The 22,615-nt window shown below is 45.9% G+C and overlaps 1 protein-coding gene across 1 annotated transcript in view; it reads left to right on the top strand.

The window, feature by feature from the left end:
* LOC141101443 (ATP-binding cassette sub-family C member 5-like) overlaps positions 1–22,615 on the top strand; it is a 206,767-nt gene that overhangs the window by 151,303 nt on the left and 32,849 nt on the right. Inside the window, exons 25-26 of the mRNA XM_073590542.1 lie at positions 9,930–10,119; positions 13,651–13,810. Coding sequence (XP_073446643.1) covers positions 9,930–10,119; positions 13,651–13,810 — 350 coding nt within the window. The remainder of the gene's footprint in view (positions 1–9,929; positions 10,120–13,650; positions 13,811–22,615) is intronic.

The raw sequence follows: 22,615 nt of genomic DNA, 5'->3' as shown, positions 1-22,615 counted from the left end.
AGGTTGAAGGGAGACTTTAAGTCCATCTAGTTTAACCCATATCCTGTCCTAACCTGCCCTAACATGTTGATCCAGAGGAAGGCAAAAAAAACCCATGTGGCAAACAGTAAGCTTCACATTGGGGAAAAAAATTAGTTCCCGACTCCACATACGGCAATCAGACTAGCTCCCTGGATCAACGCAATATTAAGGAAACTAGTGTATATACCCTCTAATATTATACTTTTCAAGAAAGGCATCCAGTCCCTTCTTAAATTTTAGTAGGGAATCACTCATTACAACATCATATGGCAGAGAGTTCCATAGTCTCACTGCTCTTACAGTAAAGAATCCGCGTCTGTGAGTATGCTTAAACCTTCTTTCCTCCAGACGTAGAGGATGCCCCCTTGTCCCCTCACAGGTCTAAGAGTAAAAAGATCATTAGAAAGGTCTTTTAATTGTCCCCGCATATATTTATACATTGTAATAAGATCACCCCTAAGGCCTCTTTCACACTTCAGTTATTTGCATCAGTTAAAATCCGCCAAAAAGGAAGACAAGCGGATCCGTTCTCAACTGATGGGAACGGATGGCACAGGAGAGAGAGAGAGATTTTTTTTTTGTCCGGCACCCAGACAGAATTTGGGGTTAATTCAGTGTCTGGAGGATCCGCCGGCCAAAAAAACGTTGCAAGCTCCGTTTGGAAATCTTTGAGGATGTTGACGGACACTAACATTGTGGCAGATCCTCACAAAAACGGATGCAACGGACGGCAATCAGTCAGGATCCACCAATAATGAAAGTCTATGGGGAAAAAAAACGGATCCGCAAAGAAAAATGGCGGATCCGTTTTTTTTCAAAATTGGCGGATCTTGACTGATTGTCAGAAACGGAAGTGTGAAAGAGGCCTAAGCCTTCGATTCTCCAGACTAAATAACCCCAAGTGTAATAACCTGTCTTGGTATTGCAGACCCCCTAGTTCCCTAATAACCTTGGTCGCTCTTCTCTGCACCCGCTCCAGTTCAGCTATGTCTTTCTTATACACCGGAGACCAGAACTGTACACAGTATTCTAAGTGTGGTCGCACTAGTGACTTATATAGAGGTAAAATTATGTTCTCCTCATGAGCATCTATGCCTCTTTTAATGCATCCCATTATTTTATTTGCCTTTGCAGCAGCTGCCTGACACTGGCCACTAAATGTGAGTTTGTCGTCCACCCATACACCCAGGTCCTTTTCAGTGACAGTTTTAGCAAGTGTTTTACAATTAAGCATATAATTTTACATCTTATTCGTTCTGCCCAAGTGCATGACCTTACATTTATCCCCATTAAAGCTCATTTGCCATTTATCAGCCTAAACTTCTAGTTTACATAAATCCTCTTGTAATATAAAATTGTCCTCCTCTGTATTGATTACCCTGCAGAGTTTAGTGTCATCTGCAAATATTGAAATTCTACTCTCTATGCCCCCTACAAGGTCATTAATAAATAAGTTAAAAAGAAGTGGGCCCAAAACTGACCCCTGTGGTACCCCACTGCTAACCGTGACCCAGTCCGAGCGTGCTCCATTAATAACCACCCTTTGTTTCCTATCCCTGAGCCAGCTCTTAACCCACCTACACATATTTTCCCCTATCCCCATTGTTCTCATTTTATGTATCAACCTTTTGTGTGGCACCGTATCAAAAGCTTTTGAAAAGTCCATGTACACCACGTCCACTGCATTCCCTTGGTCCAGTCCGGAACTTACCTCTTCATAAAAGCTTATCAGATTAGTCTGAAAGGAACGGTCCCTTGTAAACCCATGTTGATATTGGGTCATGAGGTTATTCTTCTCCAGATACTCCAGTATAGTATGTCTTAGAAAACCCTCCAGAATTTTACATACAATTGAGGTTAAACTTACTGGCCTATAATTTCCAAGTTCAGTTTTTGTCCCCTTTTTGAATACTGGCACCACATTTGCTATATGCCAGTCCTGTGGTACAGACCCTGTTATTATGGAATCCTTAAAGATTAAAAATAATGTTCTATCTTGAAGCATTACAATGAAACACTTCAAAGTGCCCTGGATGAATTTGCACCCCCTATAAATAGAACACCACAACGCAGACGGCGACAACCCTGGCACACAGTGCAAACACGTTTCCTGCAGCGGTGCTCCAGGTGCGCCGAACGTCTGTGGAGAAAATCCAATCTACCCGAAGATTTCATCCATTTTAAGTTTATGCTTAGAACATACAACACTGCCCTTCACCTCTCCAAACAAACCTATTTCAACACCCTCATCACCTCACTGTCCAATAACCCGAAACGTCTCTTTGACACTTTTCATTCTCTACTCAATCCAAGAGTACAGGCCCCAACCACGGAGCTCCGAGCTGACGATCTGGCCAATTACTTCAAAGAAAAAATTGACCAGATCCGACAGGAAATTATCTCCCAATCACCTCATACCATGCACTGTCCTCCCTCCCCCACTGCATCGAACTCACTCTCTGATTTTGAACCAGTCACAGAAGAAGAAGTAAGCAGGCTCCTTGCATCTTCTCGCCCAACTACTTGCACCAGTGACCCATTTCCATCACAGCTCCTTCAGTCCCTTTCCCCTGCTGTCACCCCTCACCTAACTAAAATATTTAACCTCTCTCTCTCTTCTGGTATTTTTCCCTTCTCATTTAAGTATGCCATCATACATCCACTACTTAAAAAACCATCCCTCGACCAAAACTGTGCCGCTAACTATAGACCTGTCTCTAATCTTCCCTTCATCTCTAAACTCCTGGAACGCCTGGTCCACTCCCGTCTTATCCGCTATCTCTCAGAAAACTCCCTTCTCGACCCTCTCCAATCCGGTTTCCGCTCTTTACACTCCACTGAAACTGCCCTCACTAAAGTCTCTAATGATCTGCTAACAGCTAAATCAAATGGTCACTACTCCATGCTAATTCTCTTGGATCTCTCTGCAGCATTCGACACTGTGGATCATCAGCTCCTCCTCACTATGCTCCGTTCCATTGGCCTCAAGGATACCGTTCTCTCCTGGCTCTCCTCCTATCTCTCCGACCGCTCCTTTACTGTATCTTTTGCCAGTTCCTCCTCCTCTCATCTTCCCCTTACTGTTGGGGTCCCCCAAGGATCGGTTCTAGGTCCCCTCCTCTTCTCCTTGTACACTGCCCCTATTGGTCAAACAATCAGTAGATTTGATTTCCAGTACCATCTCTATGCTGATGACACCCAATTATACGCTTCTTCTCCTGACATCACGCCAGCCTTTCTAGAAAACACCGGCGATTGTCTAAACGCTGTGTCTAATATCATGTCCTCACTATATCTGAAACTGAACCTGTCAAAGACTGAACTCCTGGTGTTTCCTCCCTCTACTAATGTACCTATACCCGTCATTGCCATTTCTGTGTGTGGTTCCACTATTACTCCCCAGCAACAGGCCCGCTGTCTTGGGGTCATACTTGATTCCGAGCTTTCCTTTGCCCCCCACATTCGATCACTGGCTCGCTCTTGTCATCTGCACCTCAAAAACATTTCTAGAATTCGACCTTTTCTTACCTTTGACTCTGCAAAAACTCTTACTGTTTCTCTTATTCATTCTCGTCTCGACTATTGTAACTCTCTTCTAATCGGTCTCCCTCTTACCAAACTCTCCCCCCTCCAATCTGTCTTGAATGCTGCAGCCAGGATCATATTCCTCACCAATCGTTACACCGATGCCTCTACCTTGTGCCAGTCATTACACTGGCTACCCATCCACTCCAGAATTCAGTATAAACTTATTACCCTCACTCACAAAGCCCTCCATGGCTCAGCACCACCCTACATCTCCTCCCTTGTTTCAGTATACCACCCTACCCGCGCCCTCCGTTCTGCTGATGACCTGAGATTAGCATCCTCAAAAGTCAGAACCTCCCACTCCCGTCTCCAAGACTTTACACGTGCCGCGCCAATTCTTTGGAATGCACTTCCCAGGTCAATACGATTAGTCCCCAATCCCCACAATTTTAAGCGTGTCCTGAAAACGCATTTATTCAGACTGGCCTACCACCCCAACACATTAACCTAATCTATCCCTGTGTGGCAGAGCCAAAAGTTTTACCATAACCAGGTTCCCCGCATCATGTTCCCACATGCTTTATGCCTCCATTAGCCCTCTGTGTCTGTACTGTTACACACTTAACATTATGACTGGTCCATACAATCAGGGCAACTGTTACCACCCACCTTTCGTGTCTCCCTCTTTCCTCATAGACTGTAAGCTTGCGAGCAGGGCCCTCTTTCCTCTTGGTATTTGTTATAATCTACTGTATGTGATTATTGTTATGCTGTAATGTCTATTGTCTGTACAAATCCCCTCTGAAATGTAAAGTGCTGCGGAATATGTCGGCGCTATAAAAATAAAATTTATTATTATTATTATTATCTATGACTGTGCTTAATTCCTGCTGTACTCGGGGGTGTATCCCATCCGGGCCGGGGGATTTGTCAATTTTAGTGATTTTTAGATGCCGCCGTACTTCCTGCTGGGTTAAGCAGGTGACATTTAATGGAGAATTTTTAACCCTGATCATGTTATCCGTCATGGGATTTTCTTGTGTAAATACTGTTGAAAAAAAGTTATTTAGCACATTGGCTTTTTCCTCATCCACCATTTCACCCAGACTATTTTTAAGGGGGCCAACACTATCATTTTTTAGTTTCTTACTATTTATGTAGTTAAAGAATATTTTGGGATTATTTTTTACTTTCTCTGGCAATGAGTCTCTCTGTCTCAATCTTTGCTGTCTTGATTTGCTTTTTACAGAATTTATTTAATCTTCTGTATTTAGTTAATGCCTCATCAATACCTACTTGCTTTAATTCTCTAAATGCTTTATTTTTATCTCTTATTGCACCCCTTACAGCTCTATTTAGCCATAGTGGTTTCCTCCTATTTCTAGCATGTTTATTCCCATACGGTATATACTGTGCTCAGGTCCTATTCAGGATGCTAATAAAAGTCTCCCATTTTCTTTGGGTATTTTTATGTCTCAGGATATCGTCCCAGTTAATTGCACCAAGATCATCTCTCATCTGTTTGAAATTTGCCTTCCTGAAGTTTAGTGTCCTTGTAACCCCTCTACTACACATCTTATTAAAGGATACATGAAAACTTATTCATTTGTGATCACTATTACCCAGGTGACACCCAACCCTTACATTTGATATGCGGTCTGGCCTGTTGGTTAATATTAAGTCTAGCAGTGCCCCCCCTCTTGTTGGGTCCTGAACCAGTTGTGAAAGGTAATGGTCTCTCATAGTTGTCAAAAACCTATTACCTTTGCTGGAACTGCAGGTTTCGGTTCCCCAATGTATTTCAGGGTAGTTGAAGTCCCCCATAATAATGACTTCTCCTTGAGTCGCAGCTTCATCTATTTGCTTTATGAAGATATTCTCTGTTGCTTCCATTATTTTTGGAGACTTATAACAAACCACTATCAGTAATTTATTATTTTCCCCCCTCCCCTTATCTCTACCCACAGGGACTCTACATTTTCATTAGATTCATATATATTATCACAAAGGATGGGTTTTTAGGATGATTTTACATATAAACACACGCCTCCCCCTTGTTTATTTGTACGGTCATTTCTGAACAGACTATAGCCTTGTAGATTAACCGCCCAGTCATGGCTCTCGTCCAGCCATGTCTCAGATATCCCCACCATGTCATAATTATGTTCCAACAACATTAACTCCAATTCCTCCATTTTATTGGCGAGGCTTTTGGCATTAGTACACATGCACTTTATGTATCTCTCTGTACCTCTATTCTTTCTTAAATTATTAACTGTTCTAACCCCACCCCCATGCCACCCCCAATTTCATTATTTGCGCCCAGGTCTCTATCTGCACTGTCTTCCCCTCCTATAAAAGGAATACCCTCCCCCCGTCCCTAGTTTAAACACTCCTCCAACCCTCTAGCCATTTTCTCCCCCAGCACAGCTGCACCCTCCCCATTGAGGTGCAGCCCGTCCCTAGCGTAGAACCTGTGGCTGGATGAAAGTTGCAAGAGTCTGTCAGGATCCCAGAAACTCACTCAGGTGTTAAGCACACACTGATTAAAAGCAAATAGGTCACAGGTGAGGATGTTACCTTTAGTAGCCATTCAAACCCATTTGTGTCGACTTCTGTGCATGTTATCAGATTAAAATCACCAGGGTATGTAACTTTTGATCCGGGTCATTTGGATGTTTTGGGTTGTCATTATGATTTAAAAAGAGAAAACACAGTAGTTTGACAAATGGCTTCACCCAACCACTAACCATGAGTGGAGAAAAAGTTTTGATGTTATCTTTCATATTCTCTGCAAAAAAGACCAAGAAAGCAAAAATTCTGCCGGAGTATGTAAACTTTTGAGCACAACTGTATATCTGCGTGGTAGAATATAATACTAAGCATGATATATACTTAGGATGTAATACATTTCTGGTTGATGTAGGTCCCCCATCAGTAACCCACACCTATCCCAAGAACAGTGGTTGACATCTGTATCCCGGCAGAGAATGTGGTCAGGCATGTCCTTATCTCTATCTGGTCACAGTTGCTTAGGCTACTTTCACACATCAGGTTTTTTCCGACAGGTAGGATCCGGCTATTTTTAGAAAAACCGGATCTGGCGAAATCAGGTGCCGTAACTGTTTTTCTCTCATTGAATTGTATTAGCGCCGGATCGCACTGCATGGCCTTCCGTTTCCTCCGATTTTCGCCGGATCCGGCAAAAATTTTGATTCCAGCCTCTGGAAAAAACGTCTCTAGTAACGTTTTTTGTCTGCGGCGAAAAACCGGACAGCGCCGGATCTGGCGCTTCCGGCTTTTTGCCACAATGAAAGTCTATGGGCGCCGGATCCGAAAAAAGACGGATCCGGCCACCGGATCCGTTTTTTTTAAGTCTGCGCATGCTCAGATCCAATTGGCCAGCTCCAAGGAAACAGATATAAACCTGCTAGACGGATCCGGCGGAAAAACGGATCCATTTCTTCAGTTCTCCAAAATTTATGCTGGTTCTGGTTTTTCGAAAAATAGCTGGATCCTGCCTGTCTGAAAAAAACTGATGTGTGAAAGTAGCCTTAGCTTTTTTCATAATTCCAATAGAAGTAAGAAGAGCCATGCATATAAGCGACCACCACCTCCGCAATTCCATTCATTTCCTGACTAGAGATGAGACAGCGGGTTGATGTCTTTCCTGGTGGAACACGGGTTGAGAGACTACTATTCTAAAGATTGGTGTCACAGTGGGGCTACATCTATTGTACCTTAATGGAATTTTCCTGAAGATAAGCAGTTAATATCCTCAGTAAGAATACTCCTTTGAGTTTACCTTCTGTAGCTGCAGAAGCCAACATTTCTTTGGAAGGGTTTCTGTTTTCCCAAAGGGTGTAGGCTGTAAATATTTAAGCTAAGCTGACATAGTTTACAGATAAAAGTCTATCATGGGGTAAAGTGAAGTTAAAGTTATATTGCACTCCTGACAGATTGCGTAAATGTGTTGTAGCTGGTTTCCTAGGGAATAATCAGAGACACAGAAGTGTATGAACTTTTTGTAACCTCCCAGTTTCCATGTGACAATAGTTCAGTTACATTTACAATCAACACTTAGATTTTCTACCATTAATGCACACATGCAGAATTTCATGGTGTAATGGACAGCAAGCGACGCTCAATTAATCTAATGGCAATAAGACAATTGTGGATAGGTTGGGTATAACTGGTGAGGCCCGCTGAGTATTTATCACTTATCGAATTACTTGTAAAGCACCCATTCCCACAAACATAGGCATTACTTGGCTGTGTACATACTACAGTGAATTGATGGAATTCCTTGTTTCAGAAACAATATTTGACGATCACAAAAAGTTTGTAAAATAATTCAAGATGGTTATAAGGTTGTGCATTGACAAGTCAGCAATTTTATGGCGACTTCCATGTGACTGAACGTTGATATGTAGAATTTCTTTAGACTTTATATGTCTTATGGGCTCACCTGGTGAGGTGGATTTTCTAAGATATTGGTCAGAGTGAGCAGAATAGACTAGAGACAATGACGCAGCAGAGATGGATGGAACATGCAATGACCAATATAGCAGGTTATGCAGGTTGGCAGATGGGCAAGCAAAGCTGGAAACACTATGGTCCATCTGATCCAGCTAAGTGGATACTATAGGAACAGCAGAGATATTCAGGCACTTGGTATCCTGCTGTAAAAATGCTGTTACACACTGGAATAGCAAAGATGTATAGGCAAACTAGGTATCTTGCTTGCAGAAATGCATTTACACATAAGAATAGCAGAAAAGTTTAGGCAAACTGGTAACTTGATTTTAGAGATTTGATTACACACAGGTAGAGAAGAAAAGTATAAGCAAAGTGGTAACTTGATTTAATTACACACAGGTAAAGCAGAAAAGTATAAGCAAAGTGGTAACTTGGTTGCAGAGATGCGGTTACTCACAGGAATAGCAGTAGGACAACATTGGGATTACAGAGACGAGTTTGTTAGCATAACTTGATACAAGATAGCTGAAAATGCAATATCACCAGGAATTGCTGGTCTGAGATTGGAAGAAGGAGCTGCTGGATTGTAGACAAATGTAGCTAGGAGGATAATTAGATACTTGTATGAAGCAGATTCAAGAGGAGAATGAGCATTACTCCAGTAATAACTCATGATAGCAGGGTGCTATAGTTCCTGAACACCAATGCTGCAATCCAAGACTGATGACATCAATGTTGCTTGCTGGGCTACCACAGTAATCCAAAATGGTCTAACATTGAGGGAACTGGCCGTAGAAAAAAGATCCGGTACTTGAGCCAGGATATGTGAATAATAATATGAAATGGATCTATGCTTGCAAAAATTGCCAAAAAACAAAGTGTATTGTATGATCACATTTATTAAAAATAAAATATTTTTACAAATATTGCTTTTGCATAATAAAATCTATTTTCTGATATACTTTAATTAAATATTCCCTATATAAATCATGATCTAGCATCAAGTCTAATAAATGAAAGATTACTACAGCTACATGACTACATCACCAGAACCCCCATCAGCAAAGAAACACAGCACCAGAACCTCCATTAGTACAGGAATACAGCACCAGAACCAGCGTCAGTGCATGATTACTCCATAACCACCATATGTTCAGGAATACATCACCTGAAGTACTATCAGTAAATTAATACATCCCCGGAACCAACATCGGTTCATGAATTCAGCACCAGAACTATCATAAGTGCCCAAGACAGTACCAAGCTTAGGGCAGCAATTAGCTACAATGTCAGGTCAGGCCCCATTATAAGCAGCTGTATAGCATGAACCTGCAACTCCCAGTATCTACTTAACAATGGTAAAGAGATACTGGGAGTGGTTGTTACTAGCCATTATCAGACTGTGGATTATACAGGAACCACAGTACTGATTAGATGCAGGCAGCAGTGCTATTAACCCCTTAACGCCGCAGCCCTTTATTTTTCCATCAATATGGCTTGTGAGAGCTTGTTTTTTTTGCGGGACGAGTTGTACTTTTGAATGACACCATTGGTTTTACCATATTGTGTTCTTGAAAATGGGAAAAATTTCCAAGTGTGGTGAAATTGTAAAAATTTTTTTGCCATGTTCACCAAATGCTAAAACTGACCTGCAATTATGATTCTCCAGGTCATTATGAGTTCGTAGATACCAAACATGTCTAGATTGTTTTTTATTTTAGTGGTGAAAAAAAATTCCAAACATTTTATCATGTAGTCTAACAATAGGTGATAAAAGCTCTTTGTTGCACAACTTCTTAATTATGGTCTAATAATTATATCAACCTAATTTTGCACAATTTTATTTGTGTATACGACTGTTATGTGATGTATTTCATTTTAATATTATATTTGTACCCCAGAATCTGGAATCAGAAGCGCCACTTAATATACCAGCAAAGTCTCTACCAAAAGATTGGCCCCAAAATGGAGGGATTACATTTGAAAATGTTGAAATGCGTTACCAAGACAGCCTGCCTTTGGTTTTTAAGAAAATTTCATTTACTATTGAGCCACGAGAAAAGATTGGGATTGTGGGAAGAACGGGGTCAGGTCTGTGTTAAATTCCCTTGTAAATATATCTGAAACTATGTGCATTTTAATTTATTTTACTATCAACTATCATCAGAAAATAGTATTTATGGAAAAAACTGAGGAGTTTTCTGACATAAAAAAAGATTAGTTACACTATTTACACAGGCTCACATAGGCTGGCTTCACATTTGCGGATGGAGGATCTGCGGCCGTCTGCGGACATCCTCCGTGAAGCTCCACCCATGGCTGCACCTCCTCTGGTCAGCTCCGCCTACGGCCGCATACTTCTGCATGCGGCCTGCGTACCCTATCTTTAACATTGGGTACGCAGGTCGTGCGGATGTATGCGGATGCCTCCGCATGAGTCGTTTTGACGATGCGGTGAACCACGTCAAACGCATATTGTAGGAATTTTATGCGGTCAACGCATCGTCAAAACGATGCATGCAGAGGCATCCGCATGACCTGCGTCCCCAATGTTAAAGATAGGGTACGCAGGCCGCATGCAGAAGTATGCGGCCGTAGGTGGAGTTGACCGGAGGAGGTGCGGCCGTGGGCGCAGCTTCACAGAGGAAGTCCGCAGACGGCCGCAGATCCTCCATCTGCAAATGTGAACCTAGCCTTAGTGAACATCCCTACTCAGGGGCTTTTTGAGATATGTACTAAAATTAATTAATTAAACAATGCACATTTAAATATTAAAGCACCACTCCAGCGGTTTCCTTTTTCAGCACTGGAGTGGTATTAGTAAACTAAGGTACCTGCTCACTGTCTTAATACTTTTTTCAGCGCCGCTCCTGTCATCTGGTGACCACAGCTTCTGATTAAGTTGGCAGTCAGAAGCTATGTCACAAGCTCTCAATGTAAAGGCCCTTTTACATTTAGCGATGCACCAGCGATCCGACCAGCGATCCGACCCGGTCAGGATCGCTGGTGCATCGCTAAATGATCGCTAGTGAGCTTTCATACAGAAAGATCTCACAGCGATGCAGCAGCGATGCAGCAGCGACGCAGCGCACGATACTCACCTTTCACACACAGCGATCCTGACGTCCTCCCGCCCGCCTCCACGCGTCGCTCGTCGTCTCAGCAGGAAGCGCCCGACGAGAAATGGACCCGCACATTCTCGCGAGATCAGCGACGGACAGCGGGGGAGCCGGTCGTTGGTAAGTATCACACATAGCGATATCGCTAGCAATATCGCTATAACGTCACACAACCAGTGACGTTTTAGCGATATTGCTAGCGATATCGCTTAGTGTAAAACCCCCTTTAGTCTATGAGAACCAGTAGGAGGCCCTCAGATTTGTATTGAAAAGTGACATCTGGCTTGCTCCAGCAAACACTGGAGTGACCCGGCATGTTACAAACTGCCGGAGACCGATGGCAGAGACGGAGTTAGAAGGTGAAGACTGCGGCAGGTAAGTATTAGACTAGGTGCATGGACCTTAGATTAGAAGCACCACTAAAAAAAAATGCTGGAATGGTGCTTTAAGCATTTTTCAAATACCTTTATATAGCAAAAAAGTATGCTTTACCTACTGCATTCCGTCAGGATTCCAGGATGGCAGCTAACATTACTCACAACCCGTCTTTGATTTCAGAGGACATACAGTAGGAGTGGGACGGGCTGTCTGAAGCATAAAGCCCCCGTTACACACTGCGATATCGCTAGCAATATCGCTGTAAAGTCACCGATTTTGTGACGTTGCAGCGATATTGCTAGCGATATCGCTGTGTTTGATACTTACCTCCGACCGGCTCCCCCGCTGGTTATCACTGATCGCGCGAGAAGCTGCTGGACCATTCCTCGTCGGTCACTTCCTGCGGTGCTTCCTGTGGCGCCGACGAGCGAGGCGTGGAGCCGGGCGGGAGGACGCAGGATCGCCGCGTCTGACAGGTAAGTAGCGATCTCCGTCCCCAGCGATGTCGCTGGTGAGATCTGCCTGTGTGGCAGCTCACTAGCGACCACCTAGCGATGCACCAGCGATCCTGACTGCGTCATAGCAAGTCAGAGCAAGAATCCTGTCAGCCATTGTGAAAGCACATTCCTCTCTTCAGTCAACCTGACAGGACCCTGAGTGGAGCCGGATTAAGGAGAAGATAAAACCTTTCTTTATTTGAATGACAATGAACATCCATCTCAGTCAGCCTGACTGTTTTAGGGTGGGTTCACATTGTGTTAGTGCCCTGCGTTAAGCGCATCTGTTACACAGCGGCACTAACGCTATGTGGCGGATGAGTTAACTCACCCATTGACTGCCATTATAGTAACGTATCCTAACGCATGCCAAATTCGGCATGTGTTAGCGATGATGCGTTACTTTGTGACGCACCCTCGAACGCTGTCTGCAGCGTTTTAGGGTGCGTCGGGTCTAGCGCACAGTGAACAAACGCGTTCGCTGTGCATAGACCAGTATGGCTAACGCATGGTAGCGCATGGTAACAAAAGCTACCATGCGCTAGCGCATACATTAGCGCTAGGTGCACAAAAGATGTCAAAACTGACATCTGCGTTAGCGCATCCGTTTATCGGATCCATTAAACGGATGCCCCAAACGCCCATAGGCCCGTGCCCATATACCCATCATACATATCCACGATCCCATAGGCCCGTGGCCATATACCCATCATACACATCCTCCATCCCATAGTCGAGTGCCCATATACCCATCACACATCCACCATCCCATAGTCCCATGCCCATATACCCATCCTCCATCCCATAGGCCCGTGCCCATATACCCATCATATATATCCTCCATCCCATAGTCCCATGCCCATATACCCATCATACATATCCTCCATCCCATAGTCCCGTGCCCATATACCCATCACACATCCTCCATCCCATAGTCCCATGCCCATATACCCGTCATACATATCCTCCATCCCATAGTCCCGTGCCCATATACCCATCATACATATCCGCCATCCCATAGTCCCGTGCCCATATACATATCCGCCATCCCATAGTCCCGTGCCCATATACCCATCACACATCCTCCATCCCATAGGCCCGTGCCCATATACCCATCATATATATCCACCATCCCATAGTCCCATGCCCATATACCCATCATACATATCCTCCATCCCATAGTCCCATGCCCATATACCCATCACACATCCTCCATCCCATAGACCCGTGCCCATATACCCGTCATACATATCCTCCATCCCATAGTCCAGTGCCCATATACCCATCACACATCCTCCATCCCATAGTCAACCATTGTGACATCATAATGAGGGGTGGGGGTTGATACGCACACACTTTTTCCCCATTATGAAGATAGGGGCAAAATTGTTTGGTGAATTGGAATGCGCAGGGTTAAAATTTCACCTCACAACATAGCTTAGGACACTCTCGGGGTCCAGAAGTGTGACTGTGCCAAATTTTGTGGCTGTAGCTGCGACGGTGCGGATGCCTTTCCCGGACACACACACATACACACACTTGAGCTTTATATAATAGATAACAATAATAATAAAATCTCATACAATTCGATACATTTACCAAATTTACAGAATTTATTTGCTGAACAGGTAAATCATCCTTGGCAATGACGCTTTTTAGACTGGTGGAGCTATCTGGGGGTGTTATCATCATTGATAATGTCCATATTAATACAATTGGACTGGAGGATCTAAGAAAAAACCTTTCCATCATCCCTCAAGAACCAGTTCTTTTTGTTGGAAGTGTGAGGTAGGCCATAGGTAATATAAATGCTTTTTTCATAATCTGTGTGGGACATGTATGCATGTAGAATCTAGATGTTTTTGCAAGTCTACTGTCATATTTAATATATGTTCTACTTTGTCAATGAAAAAGGACCTGTCTCTTACCATAAATATGTAATTTGCCTGATGTAAATACCGCTTTTCTACTGAATCTGGCATTATTTTAGATTTGTTCCTGCACCTCTCCATTCCTGAGACATGACCCCTTCTTTGTTTTGTTTTTTTAGCCAATTGGAGGTGGTCCCCAAAAAGACACCCATAGAGAAAAATAGGGGGGGGGGCCATAGCCCTGTTATATATATATATATATATGTGAGTGGTGGCCGTAATTAAAACCACACCAGATTAACCACTTCACGACATTGGACATATCGGTTCCTCCTATTTTAAGTGCGTTCCTGCAAATGGACTTACCAGTACTTCCTGGTGATAATGCCGGCGCAGGAGTTGTGCCCGTACAATTGTAACCAGGAACTTGTTTTAAGTGATAACTGATTCCTGTCACAGCCAGGAGGAGTGCCTGCACAATCACCACTGGTAAATTGTTTTAAGTGATCATTTAGTCCCGCCTGCCACAGCCAGGAGCGATGCCCACATTGCTCCTGGCTGTTTAACACTCTAAATGCATCAAACATTAGCAGCATTTAGAAGGTTATGAGAGGGAAATGGCTCCCTCTTCCACCCGATCGGCACCCCCACGGCTCAATCTCAGGAGCCGTATGCTTGCCATGACAGCAAGATGTCAAATAATCACCTCCTGGTCTGTCAGCTATGCTGGCCTTTTCCACTTAGATAGAGGAACTAAGTAAAAAAGTCAACCCCTTTGCCCCGGGAGGGTGGTTTGCACGTTAATGACTGGGCCAATTTTTACAATAATGACCTCTGTCCCTTTATGAGGTCATAACACTAGAACGCTTCAATAGATCCAAGTGGTTCTGAGATTCTTTCCTTGTGACTTATTGTACTTCATGATAGTGGTAACATTTATTTGATATGACTTTATTTGCGAAAAAACGGAAATTTGGTAAAAATTTTGAAAATTTCGCAATTTTCCAACTTTGAATTTTCATGCCCTTAAATCACAGAGATATGTCGCACAAAATACTTAATAAGTAACATTTCCCATATGTCTACTTTACATCAACACAATTTTGGAACCAAAATTTTTGTTGTTAGGAAGTTATAAGGGTTAAAAGGTGAAAGCAATTTCTCATTTTTACAACTCCATTTTTTTTAGGGACCACATCACATTTGTAGTGACTTTGAGGGGTCTATATGATAGGATATATCCAAAAGTGACACCATTCTAAAAACTGCACCTCTCAAGGTGCTCAAAACCACATTCAAGAAGTTTATTAACCCTTCAGGTGCTTCACAGGAATTTTTGGAATGTTTAAAAAAAAATGAACATTTACCTTTTTTTCACAAAAAAATTACTTCAGATCCCAATTTTTTTTATTTTCCCAAGGGTAACAGGAGAAATTAGACCCCAAACGTTGTGCAAATTGTCCTGAGTACGCTGATACCCCATATATGAGGATGAACTACTGTTTGGGCGCATAACTGAGCTAGGAAGAGAAGGAGCATCATTTGAGTTTTTCAACGCAAAATTGGCTGGAATTGAGATCGGACACAATGTCGCGTTTTGCAGAGCCCCTGATGTGCCTAAACAGTGGAAACCCCCCACAAATGACCCCATTTTGGAAACTAGACCCCCCCAAAGAACTTATCTAGATGTGTAATGAGCACTTTGAACCCCCAGGTGCTTCACAGAAGTTTATAACGTCGAGCCATGAAAATAATAAAATCACATTTTCCTCACAAAAATGTTATTTTTACTCCAAATTTTGCATTTTCATAAGGGTTACAAGAAAATTACATCATACAATTTGTTGTGCAATTTCTCTTGTGTACGCCGATACCCCATATGTACGGGAATACTACTTTTGAGGCACATTGCAAAGCTCAGAAGGGAAGAGGCGCCATATTGGAGTTCAGATTTTGCTGGAATGGTCTGTGGGTACCAGGTCACATTGGCAGAGCCCCTGAGGTGCCAGAGCAACAGAAACCCCCTATATGTGAACTCAGTTTACAAACTCCACTCCCCAATGAATTCATCTAGTGGTGCAGTGATCATATTGACACCACATGTGCCTCACAGAATTTTATACCGCTGAGTGGTGAAGAAAGAATAAATTACAATTTTACCACTAAAATGTTGTTTTAGCTTTTACCACTAAAATGTGGTTTCAGTTTTTAATTTTTCTAAGGGCTAATAGGAATTTTTTTACAACAAACTGAGGTCCATTTTTTCCTGAGTGCGCCAATATCTTACATCTAATCGGGAAATATTTTTCTGGCACAGTGCAAAGCTCAGAAGGCAAAGAGTGCCAGATTTTACTGTTATGGTTTGCAGGTGGCATGACCCACTGGAAGAGCCCATGAGGCGCCAGAACAGCATAACTCCCCATAAGTGATCCCATTTTACGAACTACACCTCTCAATGAATTCATCTAGGGGTGCAGAGATCATATTGACACCATGGGTGTGTCACAGAATTTTATACCATTGGACAGTGAAGACAACATAACTACATTTTTACCACCAAAATTTTGTTTTAGCCAAAGATTTTACAGTTTCACAGAAGAAGTGGGTAAAAATGGCACTAAAATTTGTCCTACAATTTCTAATGAACGTGGCAATACCCCATACAGTACCATTTAGCCATACGGAGAGACTCGGGAGGAGCGCAGATTTTCCAAGAACAGTTTGCGGACTCCATATACAGAGCTCCTAATTGCTAGAAGAGCAGAATCCCCATCAAGTGACCCCATTTAGGAAACTATACCCCTTGAGGAATTTATCAACAGGTGTAGTGACGATTTTGACTTCATGGGTATTTTCCAGAAACAAGCAGCAATGAATGTTGCCAGGTGAAAATTGCTGCAAACTGCCGTTGTAGTGAGCAGTACACTCTAGTTACCAGTACGTTGCAGTCACCAGTACATTATGCCCAAACCATGCTTCTGGAGGCATGCACCTGTAACTTAAGCGGGCTCTCATCGCTCAGAAATACCAACCGTGAACACAATATGTGGTTTAGCTATACTGTGGGACTCAGAAGGGAGGAGGGCATTTGGATTTGGGAGCGGAGAATTTTTTTAATTTCTTTTGGCGGGTGAGGAGCCATTTAGCTTTTCCCGAGCCTTTGTGCTACCATTAACATGGAAGCCCCCTATATTTCCATTAACACATGGCGGACCTGAGTGAGGTGTAGGGAGGAGGACCCCCGCAGTGTGTCCGGGCCGGAACCAAGGGGACGGCCATCTGAGTTCCAAAGGAAACAGTACCCGGGGAGCAGAGGAGGATAGTGGACTGCTGAGAGTGACAGTATAGCAAGGGGAGGGGCGAGTATAAAAGGGACAGGGAGCGCGCAGGGGAGTCAGTTGGTGAGACGTCAGACACAGAGCAGGAGACGGAGGGGGCGTGAGAGAACAAGAAGGCCACAGACAGTTCAGAGAGGAGACCAGCAGCAGAGGGGAGATACGCAGTGGCCCTCAGGAAGGAGGCACCGAGCTTACCGACAGGGGACTGTCTCTTCACCCCAATACTGGATCAAGATCTGCCCCCGGTCATCCTCGGCCATTACCGCTGAACTCGAGCCCGCCGCAGCCTGTCCGCTGCCTCTCCCGGCCGCTGCCGCCCCACTTCAGCCCTCGGTTGCGGCCTGCCCGCTGCCACTCGCGGACGCTGCCATTTCACTTCGGCCTGTGGTTGCAGCCTGTCCGTCACCGCTCACAGCCGCCTTCACTCCGCTGCAGTCGGCAGTTGGGGCCTGTTCCTCGTCAGCAGAGACACTCTTCACACAGCCCCAGGCTGTGCGCGTGGCCAGTAAACCGCCACTCTTGGGAACTGCGACACAAACCTGCTTGGGGACAGGAGTCCCATTGATCTCTCTAACAAGGACAACCCCGCTGTTACTACAGGGGGTTACCTTATCTCAGGACTCCATCAGGGCCTGTTGTGCCCCAACTCCTCCTGGGCGCTGGGGTGCCCGAAGACTACGCCAGATCTTCAGCAGCTGGGCCCAGCGGCTGCGACACCAAGGCAGCCTGATCAAAGACGCCGAAGCAGCTTCATCAAAGACGGCAAAGCAGCTTCATCAGAGACGCCAAAACAGCTTCATAAGCAACGCAGCTGCAACAGAGATGCCGAGGGACATCAGGACAGATAAGTGACCTTATAAAGCATAAGGACCCGTAGACGGCCATACCGCGGCCCCGTAGTAACCGGCCTCAGCCGGGTTAGTCGTGTTTTTTTTAAATAGTGTTTGGTTGTACTGAGTCCCTGCGAGGACAACTGTTGTTATCCCTTTTTGGTTGCTTAGTATAGCCCTAGCGGCTTCAATTTATAAAAGTTTATTTTCCAAAGTTCAACCAGTCTCGCGTCTCGTCACTGCATCCTGCGGATCTGCTGTTACCTACATTTGGTGTAGTCGGCAGGATGCAGTCTCCGAGCGTGGACAACGACGCCCCAGACCAGGGCAGGGCCATGAACTCAACAGTTGACGAGGGCCCTCATTCCAGTATTTCATTGGGGGCTATGCTGAGCAACCTGCCTAGATTTTCCAGCTCCAATACCATGCTATGGAGCTGGATAGAGTGAATGCGGGGCCTCTTTCGAATGCACCCGATAACTCCTGACCTGGAAGCAGAAGTAGCTCTCATAGCATTAGATGGGGAGGCTCGGAATTCAGTGATATTGAGACCCTCGGGACACCGCAATAGCTTTGATAAGGTTTTGCCGATTTTAGAACAGACCCATGGGGACCCAACCAACGTGGGAGAGTTAAGAACCCAGTTGTTCAGTTGGATGCAGGGGGAGGGGGAGACCATCACCCAGTATATGATTGTCCTCCAAGAGTTACACGCGGCCATCGAAAGAAAGGACGGCGTAGGGGTAGGACCTGTTGACATTACACTACGCGACCTGTTGGTGACTGGAATGCGGGACCTGTTAATAAAGCAGGCATTACGGGAACAGATTAGAATGAATCCACGTATAGACTTTTCCGAGGTGAGAAGTCAAGCACGCGCTCGAGAGCAGAAGCAGGAGATGGCAGTCCCCGTGGGGAAGGTCCGGAGTGTGGAGGCTTCCCTGAACGCAGTTGCGGAGCCTCAATGGGTAGAGGAAATGAAACAGGAGTTGAAGAACATCCAGGGCGAGTTGGCTGAAGTGAAAAGAAGGACTGAGTCCGGGACTGGACAGCCTAGTTTCAACCCTGGTCCCTGGGGACCCTGCTCCCCCCGGGGCAGTCGGCCTGCGCAGACCCGGTGCTATGAGTGCGGGGAGCCGGGCCACTTCGCTCGAGAGTGTCCGTAGCGTGGGAGATACCCACCTCGGCGGCCATTAAACTAGAGGGCTCCGGACTGGGGGGGGCGCCGCTCGGAGCCAGAAACCACGATTAGGGGTGGTGGAAGTCCCGAAGATTTGGTCGCAAGATGTCCGGTGGTATGGGCAGAAGTAGAGGGCCGGGCAGTCCGGTGCCTAGTGAACACGGGGTCACAAGTGACAATTATGCCTGCAACTTATTTCCGGCAAAATTTCCCCGAAGCAGCGAGACCCCAGTGGGGACCCATGATCAGACTGGTAGCCGCCAATCAACTACCGGTCCCCGTTGCCGGGGTGGTGTGGGTACAGGTGACGCTGTGCGGTAAATCCTTCGGTCGCAGAGGAGTGGTACTGACTCAAGGGGAAACCGATAAGCAGCATCCAGTAATTCTTGGCATGAACATACTTCGGGAGTTCGGCAATCTGCTCCTCAATGATCCCACGCACAAGATCCTGAAGCAGTGGGGTTCCCGCATGGCCCAAGGACAGGTATTCCAGCAGTTGGTGCGGGAAGAACGAGTACACCAGGACTGTCGGGAGGGCGAGGCTCTGGGCAAAGTCATCGCACCAGCAGCTCCCCTGCTTGTTCTGACTCCTAAGCAGACGGTGATGGCCGTGCCAATTCGAGCCTTGATACCCTTGGAGGGCGTAGAGATGCAGGTGGAGCCATGCTACTCGGAGCACTTGCCTCCTGGCATACTGGTGGCCCGTTCTCTGATCACAGTGCAAAAAGGGACTGTCCTGGTGCGCTGCATCAACCTGGAAGACCAAGACATCATGCTAAAAGCTCGGACGGAACTGGCCAAGCTAGTAAGGCCTTTGGAAGAAGTGCTGCCGGCCCCTGCGGTTCAATTGAGAGTGCAATCTGAGGACCCTTGGGAAGTAACTATTCGGACTCTACAGGCTATCGAAATCTCGACTCAGGAAAAGGGTCGAAACATCCTGGAACAAATGCAGGCCAAGCTTTCCGGACTAACTTCAGCTCAGCTTTCCCAGATAAAGACACTGCTCGGACAGTATCACAAGGTATTTGCTAGTCATGAGGAAGATTTTGGATGTACCACCGCCATCACCCATGGAATTCCCATAGCAGGAGCAGTCCCCATCAGAGAACGATATCGACAGATTCCTCCACAACTCTACCAAGAGGTGAAAACTTTGCTGGCCCAAATGCTACGAAAGGGAGTGATTCGAGAAAGCCAAAGCCCCTGGGCGGCTCCCAATGTGTTGGTCCACAAAAAGGATGGCACCTTACGATTCTGCGTGGACTATCAAAAGCTGAATGCTTGCACCATCAAAGACTCGTACCCACTGCCCCGAATAGAAGAATCCTTGTCCACCTTGGGGAAGGTGACGTATTTTTCTACTTTGGACCTGGCTAGTGGGTACTGGCAGGTGCCTATGTCAGAAGAAGACAGGGCTAAGACGGTGTTCATACTTCCCATGGGACTATTTGAGTTCAGTCGAATACCGTTCGGACTGGCCAACGCCCCGGGGACCTTTCAGCGGTTGATGGAGCGGTGTCTGGGAGTTCTCAATTTTGAGGCCACGTTGATATACCTGGACGATATCATCATCTGCTGCCACGTTTGAGGACCACCTGAAGCGGTTGGAGCAGGTACTCGGCCGGCTGCAAAAGTACAGGTTGAAGGTAAAACCCCAAAAATGCCACCTATTTCGCATCCAGATCAAATATCTGGGCCATGTCGTCTCGGTGGAGGGCGTAAGGCCGTCCCGGGAAATGGTTGCTGTCACTGAGGGATGGCCTACCCCCGAGACGATAAAAGACGTGTGGACCTTCCTGGGGTTGGCCGGATACTACCGTCGTTTCGTAAAGAATTTTGCATGTCGAGCTCGAGCCCTGCACGACCTGCTGAAGGGGGCTCCCACTGGGGCAAACGGACGAAAAATCCAGTGGCAACAACCTCAAGAAGAGGCCTTCCAAGACCTTAAGGCTGCGCTCTCGGATGCTCCGGTGTTAGCTTATGCGGATTTCTCGCAACTGTTCATCCAACACACTGACGGGAGTCTTCACGGGCTAGGGGCTGGGTTGTCACAAGTTCAAGTCTGCCGGGAGTGAGTGATCGCGTATGGAAGCCGCTCACTCCATAATTCCGAGCGCAACCTGTCAAGTCCGCCATGTCTGTCATGTCCGCCATGTCCATCATGCTGCAAGATGCCTGGAGCAGTGTGCACGCGTGCCTCACCTCATGGCTACATGCTGTTGCTGGGTAACTATCTGTCTCTGTCTGACTCTGCAATCCGCTGTATTCTGAAACCCCTGATCATGTGACCCTTCCTATGTTCCAGTCCTGCTCTGATTCTGCAATGCGCTGTATTCCTGGAAACCCCTGATCATGTGACCTTTTCTATGTTCCAGCCCTGCTCTAATTCTGCAATCCGCTGTATTCCTGGAAACCCCTGATCATGTGACCTCCTCTATGGTTCTACCCAGGCTGTTCTAGCGATGCTCTCTCTGATCCTGGAGGATTTGAACCCAAAGTCCCTCCCTGGTCCTGACCCGGAAGTACTGGTGCTATGGTGATATATCAGACCGCCCCTCCCTATGGTCAGGGCCTGAGTATCGTGTTGCTTCCCTGCATGGCTGCTTGGTCTGCTCGGTCGCTCTCTGTATTCTGTGCCCCTGCACTCTGCTCTGTCGTGCATCTCTGCACACGCTCTGTGCTTATACTCTGCCTCCTGTCTCGTGCCATGTCTTGTGTTGTCTCTCGTGCCATGTTTGTCCTTGCCTTGCTTTGCCTTGTAGTACTTCCGCTGTTCTCTGCCTTAGCCTGTTTTGCCATGTCTGGTCTTTGCTATTCTGAGCCCTGTAGTACTTCTCATGTTTCTTGTCACTGCCTGGTTTTCCGTACTCTGCCCTTTGGTGCTCTCTTGCACATTTCCATGTGTAGTCTCAAGGTGCTCTCTTGACTCGGCTCTGGGCTTCTTCCTACGCTCCGCTGCTAGACTCTGTCCTATCGTGCTCTCTTGCACATTTCCACGCTAGTCTCAAGATTCTCCCTTGACCTGGCTCTGGGCTTCTGCCTACGCTCCGCTGCTAGCTCTGCTCTCGCTCTGACCTGGCTCTGTGTTTCTGCCTACGTTCCGCTCCATGTTCTGTACCCTGTCTTGCCTTGTTTCTCGCCTAGCCTTGCCTTGTTTCTTGCTTTGCCTTGCCTTGTTTCTTCGTGTGCCCTTTGCATGCGCCTGGCCTTCCTAGCCTCCTGCTTGTGCCTCAGCCGTGCCCGCCCTAGCCATGCCCACCTGCTTGTGCCTCAGCTGTGCTCATCAGTCAGTGACAGCTGTATCGCCTGCTATGCCCCAGTCGGGTTCGCTGGAGTCTTACCCGCCTGTTTGCGCTGCAGCCCGTCCAGCTTGC

Source organism: Dendrobates tinctorius, unplaced genomic scaffold, assembly GCF_039654945.1.
Source record: "Dendrobates tinctorius isolate UK_male_01 unplaced genomic scaffold, ASM3965494v1 ptg000117l, whole genome shotgun sequence".
NCBI classification, from domain to species: domain Eukaryota; kingdom Metazoa; phylum Chordata; class Amphibia; order Anura; family Dendrobatidae; genus Dendrobates; species Dendrobates tinctorius.
Note: the sequence above shows the minus strand (reverse complement) of the source record. Positions and strands in the feature narration are given on the sequence as shown.